The 14,866-nt window shown below is 50.1% G+C and overlaps 1 protein-coding gene across 1 annotated transcript in view; it reads left to right on the top strand.

Annotated features, from left to right (window-relative positions):
- Nucleotides 1-6,314: 6,314 nt before the first annotated feature.
- Nucleotides 6,315-14,866, top strand: part of FBL (fibrillarin) — a 12,479-nt gene continuing 3,927 nt past the window's right edge. The window contains exons 1-5 of the mRNA XM_010849226.1: nucleotides 6,315-6,415; nucleotides 11,719-11,892; nucleotides 11,982-12,083; nucleotides 12,172-12,266; nucleotides 13,236-13,406. Of these exons, the coding sequence (XP_010847528.1) occupies nucleotides 6,406-6,415; nucleotides 11,719-11,892; nucleotides 11,982-12,083; nucleotides 12,172-12,266; nucleotides 13,236-13,406 (552 nt within the window). The 5' untranslated portion in view covers nucleotides 6,315-6,405. The remainder of the gene's footprint in view (nucleotides 6,416-11,718; nucleotides 11,893-11,981; nucleotides 12,084-12,171; nucleotides 12,267-13,235; nucleotides 13,407-14,866) is intronic.

Below are 14,866 nucleotides of genomic sequence, written 5' to 3'. Positions count from 1 at the left end.
AAAGCATCATACTTAAAGTAGAGCTAAAGATAGTCCCTACCTCACAGAGTTGGAGTGAGAACTTAAGGTGTTCGTCCAATCTACGCATCAAAAGCTGAAGTCTCTCTTCTGTCCTAACTCTCTCTCCTGCCCTGCCTACACTAGTCTCCCCCACCTCAGTGACTATCACTGCCAAACCTCAGTCAGAACATGGGGAGTTATTCTTGATTCTTCCCTCATCTTTGCCCTCCACTCTGTTCATCAAAGCATCTTTTTGGATTGTATTGAAACATAACTGAAATCTGCCTGCCTTTCTTATCACGCCCACTGTCACCACCTGGTTCAGCTGGCATCATCATGCGTACCATCTGCTCCTCCCCGCCTGTAATTCATGCTCACAGCCACTAGAGGACTCTTCTTTACCTATAAAGAGTACCACTGGCTATTGATCGTAATAAAATCAAATTCCTTCACCTAAAAGGCCCCTGCCAATCTCTTATTTTTAAAAAGTATTTATTTATTTATAAATAAAGAGAATTGGACCACAAAGAAGGCTGAGCCCCAAAGAATTGATGCATTTGAACTGTGGTAGTGGAGAAGACTCTTGAGAGTCCCTAGGACAGCAAGGAGATCAAACCAGTCAATCCTAAAGGCAATCAACCCTGAATATTCATTGGAAGGACTGATGCTGAAGTTGAAGCCCTAAAACTTTGGCCACCTGATGCGAAGATCTGACTCTGAAGACAAGGCCCTGCTGCTGGGAAAGATTGGGGACAGGAGGAGAAAAGAGCAACAGACGACGAGATGGTTGGATGGCATCATCGACTCAATGAACATGAGTTTGAGCAAACCCCAGGAGACAGTGGAGGACAGGGAAGCCTGGCATGCTGCAGTCCACGGGGTCGCAGGGTCAGACACAACTTTGTGACTGAACGTTTATTTGGCTGCACCAGGTCTTAGTCGTGGCATGCAGGATCTTTAGTTGTGGCATGTGGGATCTAGTTCCCTTACCAGGGAGTTGAACCTGAACCCCCTGCATTGGGAGCATGAAGTCTTAGCCACTGGACCACCAGGGAAGTCCTCTACCAACCTCTTCTGACTCATCTCCTATCATTGTCATTATGATTTGGGAACCTTATCTTTCAGGGTATTGAACATGCCAAATTTTTTACTTCATTCCTTTGTGAAAGAGCTGTTCCCTCCACTCATCACTGACTAGATGCTTCTCATCCTTCAGATGTCCACTTACCTGTTACTACCTTACAGAGCCCTTCCACAACCACCTCACTGAAAGTGGATTTCCTCTGTTACTCTCTGTCCTTAACCTGTGGGGTCTGCTGCAACTCCGTGTAGTTAGTGTCCGAACGAAATTAAATTGTAGGACAGCAGTTGGAGTCTGCAGAGAACTGGAGAATTGCTTGTGGTGGAAATATATCTGGGGTCGGCAGTGAAGTGTATGAACACAAAAACAGATTTCTTTTATAGCAAAGGAAGTTAACAGGTGCCACAGACTGGTAGATATGGGTCAGAGGATGCTGAAATTGTGATTCCTTGTATGTTCTCATTCAAATGGGAAACACAGTCATCAGTTAAGAGCAAGAAAGAAAAAGTTTTGAGGTCTGATGAGAGAAAAGAGAGTGTAAAATGATCCTTCAAGAAAAGGGGTCCAAGACTTCTTGGTGGCCAGTGGTTAAGAATCCTCCTGCTAATGCAGGCCACACAGGTTCGATCCCTGGTCCGGGAAGATCCCTCATGCCATGGAACACGTAAGCCCCTACACCACGACTACTGAGCCTGCACTCTAGAGCCCATGCTCTGCAACAAGAGAAGCCACCGCAATGAGAAGCCTGCACAACTCAATGAAGAGTATCCCCTGATCACCGCAACTAGAGAGAGCCCATGCACAGCAACAAAGACCCACCCCAGCCAAAAAAAAAAAAAAGAGAAAATCGTTCCAGCTGCTTTGGAAAAAAGTGTGTCAGTAGGTAAACATACTCTGATCACATGACTCAGCCATTTGACTCCTGGAACTCTTCTCAAAAAAAAAAAAAAGAAAAAGAAATTATCTGTCCACACAAGTACTTGTAAGTGAATATTTCATAGCAGCATTATTCATAACAACCTCCATACTGGAAACATCTGGAAAGCTCATCAACAGGTAGCCAGACGAACAAAGTGTGGTCTAGCTGTACAGTGAACTCAGCAATGAAAAGGAACCAACTAGTGATACATGCAACCATTTGGAACGTGATGCTAAGTGACAAAAACGAGACACAGAATTCTACGTATTGTATAATCTTATCTATATGAAATGGGATGATTGAGCTGTTCTGAAACTGAATTGTGGTGATGAGTGTATAAACTAAATTTACTAAAATGTGTTCTATAACGTGTTGACCTCTACACATAAAATAGGTGTTTTTTTTTTTAACAAATTGATCTTTTAAAAATATATTTATTTATTTGTTTGTTTCTATGTCCGGTCTTAGTCGTCACACGTGGGTCTTTCATTGTTGTGGTACATGGGCTTCTCTCTAGTTGTGGTGGGTGGGCTTTGTTGCCCCTCGACCTGTGGGATCTTAATTTCCTGACCAGAGATTGAACCTGAGTCCCCTACGTTGGAAGATGGATTCTTAACCACTGGGCCACCAGGAAAGTCCCCAAAGAGGTGGATTTTATGACATGTAAATTATGCCCTAAGCATTTAAAAATGAGCACATTGCTGATACTACTAAGAAAAAAAGAAAGGAAATGGGAGAATGATTTAATTAGGGACATGTGATAGGATGGCTGGGCCACATTAGGGACTGCTTGGGGTCATGTGTCAGAGTAGGTGTGGGTTTTCTCCATCCACATTTAGCTGCCAGTGTGCAGGTGTGAAGGAGGTGGAGAGTGGACTCAATTGGGTGCAAAAGGTAAAGTTAGAAGTTTGAGGGCATGAGGAAAGAAGAGGAGATAACAGTGGATGGGGGATTGGGCTGGGTGGTGAGAGTAGTGTGATCATGAGGAAGTGAGGTGAGGGGCAGGGAGAAGGAGGTCAGCTTCATGGGGCTGAAGTGTCCCCGGAGCAACAGTTTCAGAGGGAGTGAACTGGAGAGACAAGAGGTGATGGGCAGACAGTGAGATGCATGGAACTGAGATTCTGCAGGGGCTGCAGTTTTGGGGCTGTCACTGTCTGGGGGTGGGCCTTTCTCTCTCAACAGCCTGGGACCTCGGCACTGCCACAGTCACCATTGTGTCCCCTGCACAAAGTCTGCGTGTGGGAAGGAAGGTTTGGGTGGAGGACGAGATCGCTAGAGGAGAGGAAGTCAAGAGATCCAGAGGCCAGAACGGTCACAGGATCATCTACCTGAATTTGGAAGTCAAAAAGAATTATGAGAGGAGCAGCTTGGGTGGCCATGAGCCTAGAGCTAAAAAGATGAAGTGAGCTGCAGTGACTTGGGAGTCGATAAAGCTGGTAACAAGAAGGGGAGCAGGTTCTGTGCAGAAACTTCAAAGTGAGGATCTTAGAGAGGAGGCAGAGGATGGTTTTGAAGTAGTCTTGAGGAGCTTATTGCATATACAGGCCCAGTGAGCATGAAGGCTGAGGAAGAGAAATAGCCTCTGCTTAGAAGCACTGCACAGAAAGGCGTGTCTTCCTGGGAGAACTAGGTTGTGGTCAGAGCAGGAAGGTAAAAGGAAGGTTCAGGGGACATGGGGGACATGCAGAAAAGCCCTCCAGGGATGCCTCCTCTATCCCAGCCCTGACCATTCTGCCTGTACTGCGCCGCCCCCCACCCCCCATTCTGGCCCTGACCCCTCTGGACTGCCACTGTCAGAGGACCAGGGCCTGGCATGTCCAGGAAGGCTGGACTCTTTCAGTCACCACTGTGCCCCCAGCACAAGACTAGCAGGTATCCCCCTAATTATTCACTGCGTGCTCAGTCACTCAGTCATGTGCGGCTCTTTGTGGCCCCATGGACTGTAACCCACCAGTCTCCTCTGTCCATGGGGTTCTCCAGGCAAGAATACTAAAGTGGATAGCTATTCCTTTCTCTATGGCTTCCCAACCCATTGCAGACAGATTCTTAACCCTCTGAGCCAGCAGGGAAGCCCAGTTACTCACTGGTAGTACCCGTTTCAGGTCTGCAGAGCAAGTTGGCAGGTGCAATATCTCAGAGTCAGGAGATGGTGCCAGGATTCCAGAATACAGCCTGCGCTGTACTCTGAGGATTGTCATCCATTTTTCTTTCCCTTTTGTGGCTGTACTTCGAGGCCTGTGGGATCTTATTTCCCCAACCAGGGATGGAGCCCGCACCCCGTGCATTGGAAGCATGGAATCTTAACCACTGGACCACCAGGGACGTCCTGGATTTTCATTCTTTAGAAAAAAAATTATTTTTAACTGGAAGGCAAACAGTAAGATCCAAGAGTAGTAGATAACACTACTCTGAATTGGAACCATTTGAAATATTACACAGTTCCTGGAAATGCAGCATAGACGCCACAGGTTTTCCATCTTAATATGTAAACACATTTTCAGGAGTGTTTCTGGAACACCCTGCACAGAGAACTCAAGACAGCACAGGCTCATTCATTCCTTCAACAAACATTTAGGGAGCACCCATTCTATCTCGGAGAAGGCAATGGCACCCCACTCCGGTACTCTTGCCTGGAAAATCCCATGGATGGAGGAGCCTGGAAGGCTGCAGTCCATGGGGTCGCTGAGGGTCGGACGCGACTGAGCGACTTCACTTTCACTTTCCACTTTTATGCATTGGAGAAGGAAATGGCAACCCACTCCAGTGCTCTTGCCTGGAGAATCCCAGGGACGGCGAAGCCTGGTGGGCTGCCGTCTATGGGGTCCCACAGAGTCGGACACGACTGAAGCGACTTAGCAGCAGCAGCAGCAGCACTCTATCTATTCTGGATACAAAATGATACAACAATGAACAGAACAGACCAGTGGATTCTCCTGGAGGTTGTTACTAATTTCTCATAGTAGCACATGTTTTGCTTTGTGGAATCAATATGAGGATGAATATTCAAATTATAAAATTACAAAGTGCAAAATTCTCAGTATTAATAAAGAAGCTTCTCCATGTCCCTTCCTCCGCCTGCATCCTGATCTGGTCCTTCCTGTCTGCTCCCTGATCCATTGCAGCAGGCCCCGCCTTGGTTTTCCTGCTCCCACCTCTATCTCTCACTCCCTTTCCCACATTCAGCCAGAGTGACCCAGGTCAGATCACATCCCTTCTCTGTTCAGAACCCTCCATCTCACTCAGTAAAAGTCAAAGTTCTCACCCCAAGGCCCCACACAATTTACCTGTGAACCTCCCTGCCCGCATCTCTTCCCCTCTCCCCTGCTCACTCTGCCTGAAACACATTCTTCAGTGTTTCTGCAACTCTCCTTACCTTTCCTGCCTCAGGGCCTTTGCACATGCAATCCAACCTGCCTGGAACTCTTTCCCCCCAGACAGGAGCGTGCCTCACTCACTTCCTTTAGCTTTTTGCTCAAAAGTCACTGGATGCATTCCTTGAACACCCTGTAAGAAATTTCACCCCTCTTCCCAACACCAGTCTCCAAAGCACTTATTTCTCCAAAGCACTATGGCCTTCTACCATTCAGCATGTTTTTACTAACTTGTTTGATGTCTGTTTCCCTCATTGGAATATGAGCTCCAGAATTCGTATGTCTTGTTCCCTGCTGCATTCCCAGTGCCTAGAACAGAGTGCCTGGTACATGCAGGCACACAACAAATGCTTTTCCAATGTATGAATGGAGTCCAGATTTGGCCCTTATTCTTGGGGATGGAAATGGATCAGGGAAGGCTTTTGAGTGTAGAGGGAATTTTAGGCAGTTAACTGGGAATAGAGAAGAGAAGCAGAGGGCACAGCTCCTGCGAAAATTTGAGGATGAGCCGTCATTACTGAGATTTCCTGGTGGCTCAGACGGTAAATAATCTGCCTGCAATGCGGGAGACCAGGGTTCCATCCCTGGTTCGTAAAGATCCTCTGGAGAAGGGAACAGCAACTCACTCCAGTATTCTTGCATGGAGAATCTCACAGAGGAGCCTGGCGGGCTGCAGTCAATGGGGTCGCAGAGTCGGACACGACTTAGGGACTATATTTTCGCCTCGTAATTACTGGGGTGCTCGCACCTGTGAAAGAGAAGCGGGAAGCGTGTTTAGTGTAACGACCTCTGCACAGGTCACGGTACCGCCTAGGGCGCTCGAGGGGGCGGTGCCCTGAGAAGCTCAAAAATTCCCGCCCACAGCGAGCGCGCTGGGGTCGGGGCGGGGCTGCGGCTCCGAGGGGCGGGGCTGCGTGGTCGCGTCACCCACTGTACGTCGCCGCGCGCCTGCGCTCCTTTCCACGTGCGTCAGCTTCAGTCGCGTGGAGCCCGGGAAGCCACCGATTCCTGAGCCCAGCAACTCTGCGCTCGCTATGAAACCAGGTGCAGCCCGGGGTTGGGGTCTGGGTCAGGGCTGGGACTCGGCGGGGAGTGGAGTGCCAGGCGGGAACAGAGGGGCGGGGTCTTGGCCTGGCGGGCAGGGTTTCTGAGCCCCGAATCCGGTCTCTTGTGAGGAAGGGTCCTGTTCCGGCCTCTCGTGGGAATGAGAGGGCTTGGTTCCGCCCTAGGAGCGAACCTGAGCCTAGGGTTCGGGTTCCTGGTCTAGAGGTTTGTGACTGACTCGTCAGAGGTCACCGTCGTGAGTCGAGAGTCTTGGGCTTAAAATTGGGGATGTCCTGAACTGGAATTCGTTTCATTGAGGCCGTCAGTAGGGGTCTTGGATATTGGGCCGCGGGCGGCAGTCGAGGGTACTACCCAGAATCTAGATCCAGACATCAGGGGTCTTGGATCTCTGGGCGTGGGATTTGGAGATTTGACCTCATCGCGAGACGGAGAGTCCCTTATCTTGGGCTGGATCCTCTTAAGACCCCATATCCTGCCCTGTCGCTGCCGTAGCTACAGTACCCTTGACTTCACACCCAGCTTCTCGGAGAGAGCCGCATAGATGAGTATTCTGGCCTGATAGTCTGTGGCCCACTTTCCCGCTCTCTACTCTCCCGAGGGGGGCGGATCCCTAAGCATGGAGTGAGATCCGGAGCCTAGTGATCCTCACCTGCGGTGAGAAGTGAGGTGAAACTTCACACACCGAGTATAGGATTGTGGGGTGGGGGAGGGAGGTAATCACAAGGCGTGAGTGGTTTTATTCATTCCGGTTTTACTGGAGATTCTGTTGAACCCTCCGCACCTCCCTCCTAGTGGAATGAGAAGAGTCCCTGCTTTGACAGCAGAAGGGCCTCCCAGTTCAAAGTTTCACTCCTAACTAAGCTTAACTCACTGTGTGACCTTGGGCAAGTCGCTTTACCTCTCTGAGCCTCAGTTATCTCATCAATAAAATGGCGCCCAGTTCAAATTTAGTGAGAGCATGTTAAGAAAAAACAGCTCATGGTGGTAATCCTTTTGCAATATATGTGTATGAGCTGGACAGGTTGTACACCTTAAACTTTCACATATAGTTACATTTTGTCTATTATACCTCGCATAGCACAGTGCTTGACCTATAATAGTGTTGGTTCTAATTATTATCTTTACCATTCTCATCAAGGGGAACAAAATTAGGGTCCTTTTCCCCAGATGTCTCAGCTCTTATAAATCAGGCTGATTTCCTTCTCCTCCCCGCAACTTGCTCCCCTAGAGTTGGGGAAAACTTCGATCATGACAGAGAGGGTCTGTTTCTTAGTACAGGTTTTCTTTTTTCTCCCTCCTTCCCCTTTGGCCCGTGGAGAAATGGGGTCATCTGGTCAGGGGTAGTGGAGTTTGTGACTCCACACCCCCTCCCAGGTTCCCTTTCTCTTCAGTGTTTGGGGATCTTCTGGTGAAGTGTCAGGTGGTGCCACCTGAGACCCTGGCAAGCCCACAGGCATCCTGTGGTCTGATTGTCCCAGGAATGGAGGCTACATCTTTTTCCCAACCCTGCCCTCACTGTGTTAGGATAAGAAGTTGTAGAAGTTGTCAGGAGTCAGCTGTTTAGCAAGGATTTTTATTTATTTATTTTAGGCTGTGCTGGGTCTCCGCAGGAGATTCAAGAGACGGGTTTGATCCCTGGGTCGGGAAGATTCCCTGGAGTAGGAAATGGCAACCCACTCCAGTATTCTTGGTGAGAAAATTCCATGGACAGAGGAGCCTGGCAGGCTACAGTCCATGAGGTCGCAAAGAATTGGACATGATGGAGCATGGGTCTTCACTGTTGTTTGGACTTTCTCTAAGCACTGGTTTAGTTGCCCCTCAGCATGTGGGATCTCCCCAGACCAGTGATCGAACTCATGTCCTCTGCATTGGTCAGTGGATTCTTAACCACTGGACCACCAGGGAAGTCCTTTAGCAAGGATTTTAGTCTGGTTGAGAGAGGAAGTCTTTGGGAGATTTCAAGCAAGGATATGACGTCAGTCAGACTTGACTGAGACATTTAAACGGATCCTTCTTGCTCTTGAGAAGGAAATGGCAACCCACTCCAGTATTCTTGCCTGGAGGATACTGTGCACAGAGAAGCCTGGTGGGCTGCCTTCTATGGGGTCGCACAGAGCCACACACGACTTAAGCGACTTAGCATGCATGCATTGGAGAAGGAAATGGCAACCCACTCCAGTATTCTTGCCTGGAGAATCCCAGGGACAGAGGAGCCTGGTGGGCTGCTGTGTATGGGGTCACACATAGTCGAACACAACCGAAGCGACTTAGCAGCAGCTTCTTGCTCTGTGTGAAAGGTTTTAGAGGAACAAGAGTGAAGGCAGACAGCAGTAAGAAGTGGTTGCTGTCATCTACTTGGAGATGATGTGGCTTGGACCAGGGTGGCAGCAGTCGGCCTGGTTGACAAATTGTCACCCTTTCGGATATGTTTTGGAGATAGAGCTGATAGTTTGCATGTGGGCATGAGAGGGGTCAAGGACAATTCAGGGTTTTGGTGTGTGTAACTGGAAGGGTGGGGTGCCAGTTTGGAGATGGGGAAGGCTGTGGCAGAAGAGAAGTTTTAAACTGGGGGTCTGTTTAAAAACCAAAACTTATTTTTTTTAAAGAAAATATGTGAATGTGTGTTTTTCTGAGGAGTGGGTACAGCCCATTTTTCTAAGAGCTGCAGGAACTGAAATAGGATCATGCATACTGTGCCCCATACCATGCCCACACATTCTGGGTCTCTGTTTTGGCAGGACTGGGTTGAGGGTCTCTTAGGCATAGTGGTTTCTCCCCTAAGTAGGAAGGAGGAGAGACTTGCTCCCCTGAGTTTGAATAATATATTCAAACTGCGTGTAAGGCAGCATATTAAGCGCTTTTTGTGTGTTGTCGTTTAATCTTTACAATTCTATGATGTGGGCACTGTGTTATTTTCCAGATCTCCTTCTTACAGGTGAACTTTTCAAGACACCCATGAACCTTGCCTACTCTCTAGGGTTGTGAATGGAGTGGCCATCTCCCTGTGTTCAGTCCACGAGCTGCCTGAGGGGAGGGACCGGGGCTCTGGTCACTGTCCCATCACCTGCTTCCTGAGTGGATAGAGAGGGCGCTTTCTTCCTGAGGCAGAACCCAGGACTTTAAGAATCATCAGTAAACAGCTCATTTAATTTTCATGGAGCCCATAGTCCCGCAGGATGCAGTGATTACCTAAACAACCATCCCTGTCCGTTTGGAGTTGATTCCAGTGGGGGGAGTGGGGAAGAGGCAGTGATAATTGTTAAAATGCCATGTATGATAATTGGCAGGAAGAAAAAGAAAGTGGAATAAAGGCCAGGTAGCCAGAGAAGGCTGGTCTGAGGAAGGAACGTTTGGTCAGAGACTTCCGTGCAGTGGAGGGGGCCTCCACTTGGGTGCAGTGTCCTCAGGACCCAGGCAGAGGGGACAGAAGATGTCAAGGGTGTAGAAGCTGGAAGTGGTGTTGTTCTTGGAGAGGAAGAACACAGGACCTAGCCTAGAGTGAGGTCAGGAAAGTCAGCAAAGCCAGTGTGGTGATTCTCAGTCTGGGCCACACATTAGAGTCACCTGAGGAACTTTAAAGTCCCAGGCCTGGGTCCCCACCCCAGACAGTTACTCAGAATTGCTTGCATGGGGCAAGCCCACTGACTTAGGACTTTGGAAGCCCAAGAAAGGAAGTGATTTCATTTAGAATGTGATGGAAAACCTTTAGAATGTGATGCCCAAACCTGAAGGAGTTGCAGGGGAATGGTGAGAGCCGATTGGCTTTTCTGAAAAGGTCAGTTACCAGCTGCCATGTGGGCAGGAGACTACAGAAGGGGCGGGAGACCAGAGGCTGGCAGCTCCCGGGTAGGAGTTTGAAACCAGTTCATTTCTAACACTTACATTAGGACTAGCTCTTCAGAGTTCTACGTTTTCATTTTTAACGCTTTTAAGATGATCGAAGCCTTCATGGGGACTTCCCTGGTAGTCCAGTGGTTAAGACTCAGAGTTTTCAAGGCAGGGGGCTCAGGTTCAATCCCTGGTCCGGGAACTGAGATCCCACATGGTGCATGGTGTGGCCAAAAAAAAATAAATTAAAATTTTTTAAAAAAGAGGAATGAACCTTTCATAGGGTGGGAATATAACACACCTTTGCAAAAACTTTAGCAGGTTTAATATTGAATAGTTTACATCAAGGGAAGTCATTTGAAACCATGGATTTTCACACAAATGATTGGTAACTCCATTTTTCTGAAAGTACAGCAGAGCTTTAGAAGCCGTCCCAGAGGTCAGATACTGAATCTGTGAGCACCAGGAGAAATCTCTCTGCTTCAGACATTGCTCTGGGCTCAGCGAACAGTGTTTGCTGACTCCCGAAGTGATGAAAATCAAGTCTCTGAATTTTTTTTTCCCCTAAACTTTCCATCATGTTGACAAACCCTAAGTAAACTGCTTATAAGCTGTTGCCCATCCATAAAGGACAATTTTTGGTTTTTGCTTCCCCCTCACCGTTCCCACCCCCACCACCAAGCTGGGGGAGACTTGTGTGTGTTTAGAAGCAGGGGGAACAGTTAGGGGGAAAGATGGATGCCGAATGCGCCCCCCGCCAACCGATTTGGGGCTAGCACTTCTCTGCCACATACAAGGTCCTGAGTGGGAGAGCGTGAAGAAGTTTCAGGGCCTGGGGGACCCTCCTGTCACAGCACGTGGCCACACACGGCATGCGCTCTTCTTCAGACTAATCAATATTGGAAACAGAACAGATCCTGTGACTTGACTCCCCAGCCGAGGAAAGCGGAATATTAACAGTGCTCTGCCTCCACCCGTTTTCCTTCTCATCCTCATCCTATAATTTCACCCTCCCCAGGCCTAATAGTCAGCTTCACATTTACCACATCCTTTTGTCTCTGTAAGGGGAAAGGAGTGCATGGGTTATCATCTAGGTCTACACACCTAGTCCTGTTCAGTCTTGGTTGTGGCTGGACTTTTTAAAAAGGATGTTGTGTCTGACATGGGTTTCTAGGGCTTGCTTTTTCACTTACCGGGATTCTGAGATTTTTCTATCTGTCCCATGTTGCTGTTAACCTTTTTGCTTTGATGGCTGTGAACGGTCGAGTCTCATTCATCCCTTCTGCTGATGGACGTTCGGGTCAGTCCTGTTGGTTCTGCCGTGGACACGTGTGGACACCTCTCCCAGTGTGCGTGTGCACACGTTTCTCTCCTGAGCAGAGTCCCTCGCTGTAGAAGTAATTTCTCAAGCTCCATGGCCCTGTTGACGATTCCTATTTCTGTTTCCATCACAGGGTTCAGCCCCCGCGGGGGTGGCTTCGGTGGCCGCGGTGGCTTTGGTGACCGTGGTGGTCGCGGTGGTGGCCGCGGAGGCTTCGGCGGGGGCCGAGGAGGCTTCGGCGGAGGCCGAGGTCGCGGTGGAGGAGGAGGAGGCTTCAGGGGCCGTGGACGAGGAGGGGGAGGAAGAGGTGATGGACCGGGCTCTCCCGGGGCTGGGGGCTGGGGCGGGGAGGGAAGCATGGTGGGGTTTCGCTCTCACCATGTCTCGGCCTTGTAGGTGGCGGGTTCCAGTCTGGTGGCAACCGGGGTCGTGGTCGGGGAGGAAAGAAAGGAAACCCGTCGGGGAAGAATGTGATGGTAGAGCCCCATCGACATGAGGGTGAGTGAGGAGGGCGGGGAGCCCACCGGGGTTAGGAGGGGGCGGTGCCCTGATGGGGTGTTGACCCTGCTCTGACCCCTTCCCCCAGGCGTCTTCATTTGTCGAGGAAAGGAAGATGCACTGGTCACCAAGAACCTGGTCCCTGGGGAATCCGTTTACGGAGAGAAGAGAGTCTCGATTTCGGTGAGACCCCATGCCTGACTAAGCCGCCAGGGCCACCAGCAGTCTGGTCTCCCTGCCCCCCACTGTTCATCCTACACGAGACAGCCAGGGGATCATCTTAAGCTACAAGTCAGATCACACACTCCTCTCCCCAGACACCTCCGTGACTTTGCACTGGCTTCAGGTTCAAGTCCTGGGTCCTCAGTGTGACTGGGGGGCCCTGCACATGCTATCTCCCTCTCTCCCTAACCACGTGTCTTCTAGCCACTCCCACAGCCTCCCCGTTCCCCTTGCCTGGAACACTCTCCTCCTCCCCGCTCCAGGCAGGGCCAGTCCCTTATCAGGCATCTCTGGTCAGCTGTCACCTTGTCTCCCTCACAAGGCCCCCTTGGCCCACCCTGTCTAGCAGAAGCAGCCCTCACGACCTCTCTGCAGGCTTCCTGCTGCCCGGAACTCACTTCCTTATTGACCTGAGTGAGCCCTCAGCTTCCAGCAGTTCCTTCTCCCGGGCTCTCCTGGCCGCCGCCTTCTCATCCTCACCTGCCCTCGCCCTGCTCCCCAGACTTCACACGCCGCTTCCTGGCTTGACCCTTCTCCTGAGCACCTGTCACTGGCTCCTGTGCCGTGTGTGTCCATTCAGCATGTCCTCGCTCCTGGAGGGCAAGGCCTGTGTCCCCTTTGGTGTGTTTGCCCAGTGCCTGAGTTTAGGGGCCGGCACAGGCAGCGCTCGTAGAACGAACACAGAGGTCTTGCCTTGCTCTTGTCTGGGATGATCTTGTCCCCGCCACTGCCCCTTCTCCCTGAGTCAGGAACCCCCATGAGAGTGCAGGCCCTGCCTGTCGTGGTCATTGTGGTCACAGATGTATATACTCATTTGTTTCTCGTACAATGACTGGGGGCCCAGGCCCTTTTGAGGGCCCTAGAGTTAAGAGCCGTGGGGTCTTGCAGAAGAGCCTGGTACTGACTTCTGTCCCCATCTCTCCGGTACAGGAGGGAGATGACAAAATTGAGTACCGTGCCTGGAACCCTTTCCGTTCCAAGCTGGCAGCGGCGATCCTGGGCGGGGTGGACCAGATCCACATCAAGCCGGGGGCCAAGGTCCTCTACCTCGGGGCTGCCTCGGGCACCACCGTCTCCCACGTCTCTGATATCGTCGGCCCAGTGAGTAGACAGGGACAGGAAGAGGTGGGAGGGAGGGAAAGGTCCCCTCCTCTGCCAGCCTGGACTCAAAGGCCCTGGCTGCTTCCCTGCACCAAGGGCCTGGGAGCCAGGCCCTTCCTGGTCACAGTGCCTGTGTGTGAAAGCAGCGGCTTGAACCACATGGTCACTGGAGCTCCATTCAGCCTCACACCTGAGTTCTTGGCCTGGAGCGAATGGGCTTGGGTGTCGGGGTAACCAATGTTGGGGTGGCCAGAGCTGAGAGTACATTTGATTTGATTGCTACCCCTCTGGGACTTTCCTTGCAGTCCAGTGGTTAAGACTGCAGGCTTCCACTGTAGAGGGTGCAGGTTCCATCCCTGGTTATGAAACTAAGATCCTACATGCCATGTGGTACAGCCAAAAAAAAGATAGCCCTCAAATCTGGGCTTCTGGTTTCCCTAAACAGGAGATTGTCAGTTTGGGGGCCTATGCTTCTGTGCGGCTGGATGGCCTCCCTGTTGAGAGGGCACCCAGACATCTCAATGATCCCTTACTCGGCTATGAGGCTAGAGGGTATGTAATTTAATGGTTAAAAACCCCAGACTCTGGTGCAGGTTCTTAAGAGTGAAGTGGCTTTCAGCAGGTACTTACTCTCTCTGAGCTTCAGTGTACCCCTTTGGAAAATGGGTGATTGTGATGATAAATGAATTAAATCCTGTAACGTGCCTAGAGCAGTGTCTGGCCCAGTGCAGGTATTCTTAGCTGTTGTGTCATCTCTGTGCCCTAGCTTCCTCATTTTAAGCCTGAACTGGGGGCCTGGGCTCTCAGATCAGACAAAGTAGGATGGAATAACCCTCGGACCTAGTTTTTTCATCTGTAAAATGATAACAAGGGCTTCCCAGGTGCCTCTAGTGGTAAAGAACTCACCTGCCAATGCAGGAGATGCAAGAGACATGGGTTCAGTCCCTGGGTTGGAAAGATCCTCCAGAAGGGCATGGCAACCCACTCCATTATTCTTGCCTGGAGAATCCCATGGACAGAGGAGCCTGGAAGGCTACAGTCAGTGGGGTCACAAAGAGTCAGACAGGACTGAAGCGACTTGGCATGCACACACACATCATGATAACCGGTCATTAAATGGTAATGTTTTGATTTGGGGATTTGAAGAGCTGCTTGTGGCTTCAAGAAAATTAGAGATACCAAGGGAACATTTTATGCAAAGATGGGCTCGATAAAGGACAGAAATGGTATGGACCTAATAGAAGCAGAAGATACTAAGAAGAGGTGGCAAGAATACACAGAAGAACTGTACAAAAAAGATCTTCACGACCCAGATAATCATGACGGTGTGATCACTCACCTAGAGCCAGATATCCTGGAATGTGAAGTCAAGAGGGCCTTAGGAAGCATCACTAGGAACAAAGCTAGTGGAGGTGATGGAATTCCAGTTGAGCTATTCCAAATCCTGAAAGATGATGCTG

Source organism: Bison bison, unplaced genomic scaffold, assembly GCF_000754665.1.
Source record: "Bison bison bison isolate TAMUID 2011002044 unplaced genomic scaffold, Bison_UMD1.0 scf7180017864280, whole genome shotgun sequence".
NCBI classification, from domain to species: domain Eukaryota; kingdom Metazoa; phylum Chordata; class Mammalia; order Artiodactyla; family Bovidae; genus Bison; species Bison bison.
The sequence above is the reverse complement of the archived record's forward strand: the minus strand, read 5'-3'. Positions and strand labels throughout refer to the sequence as shown.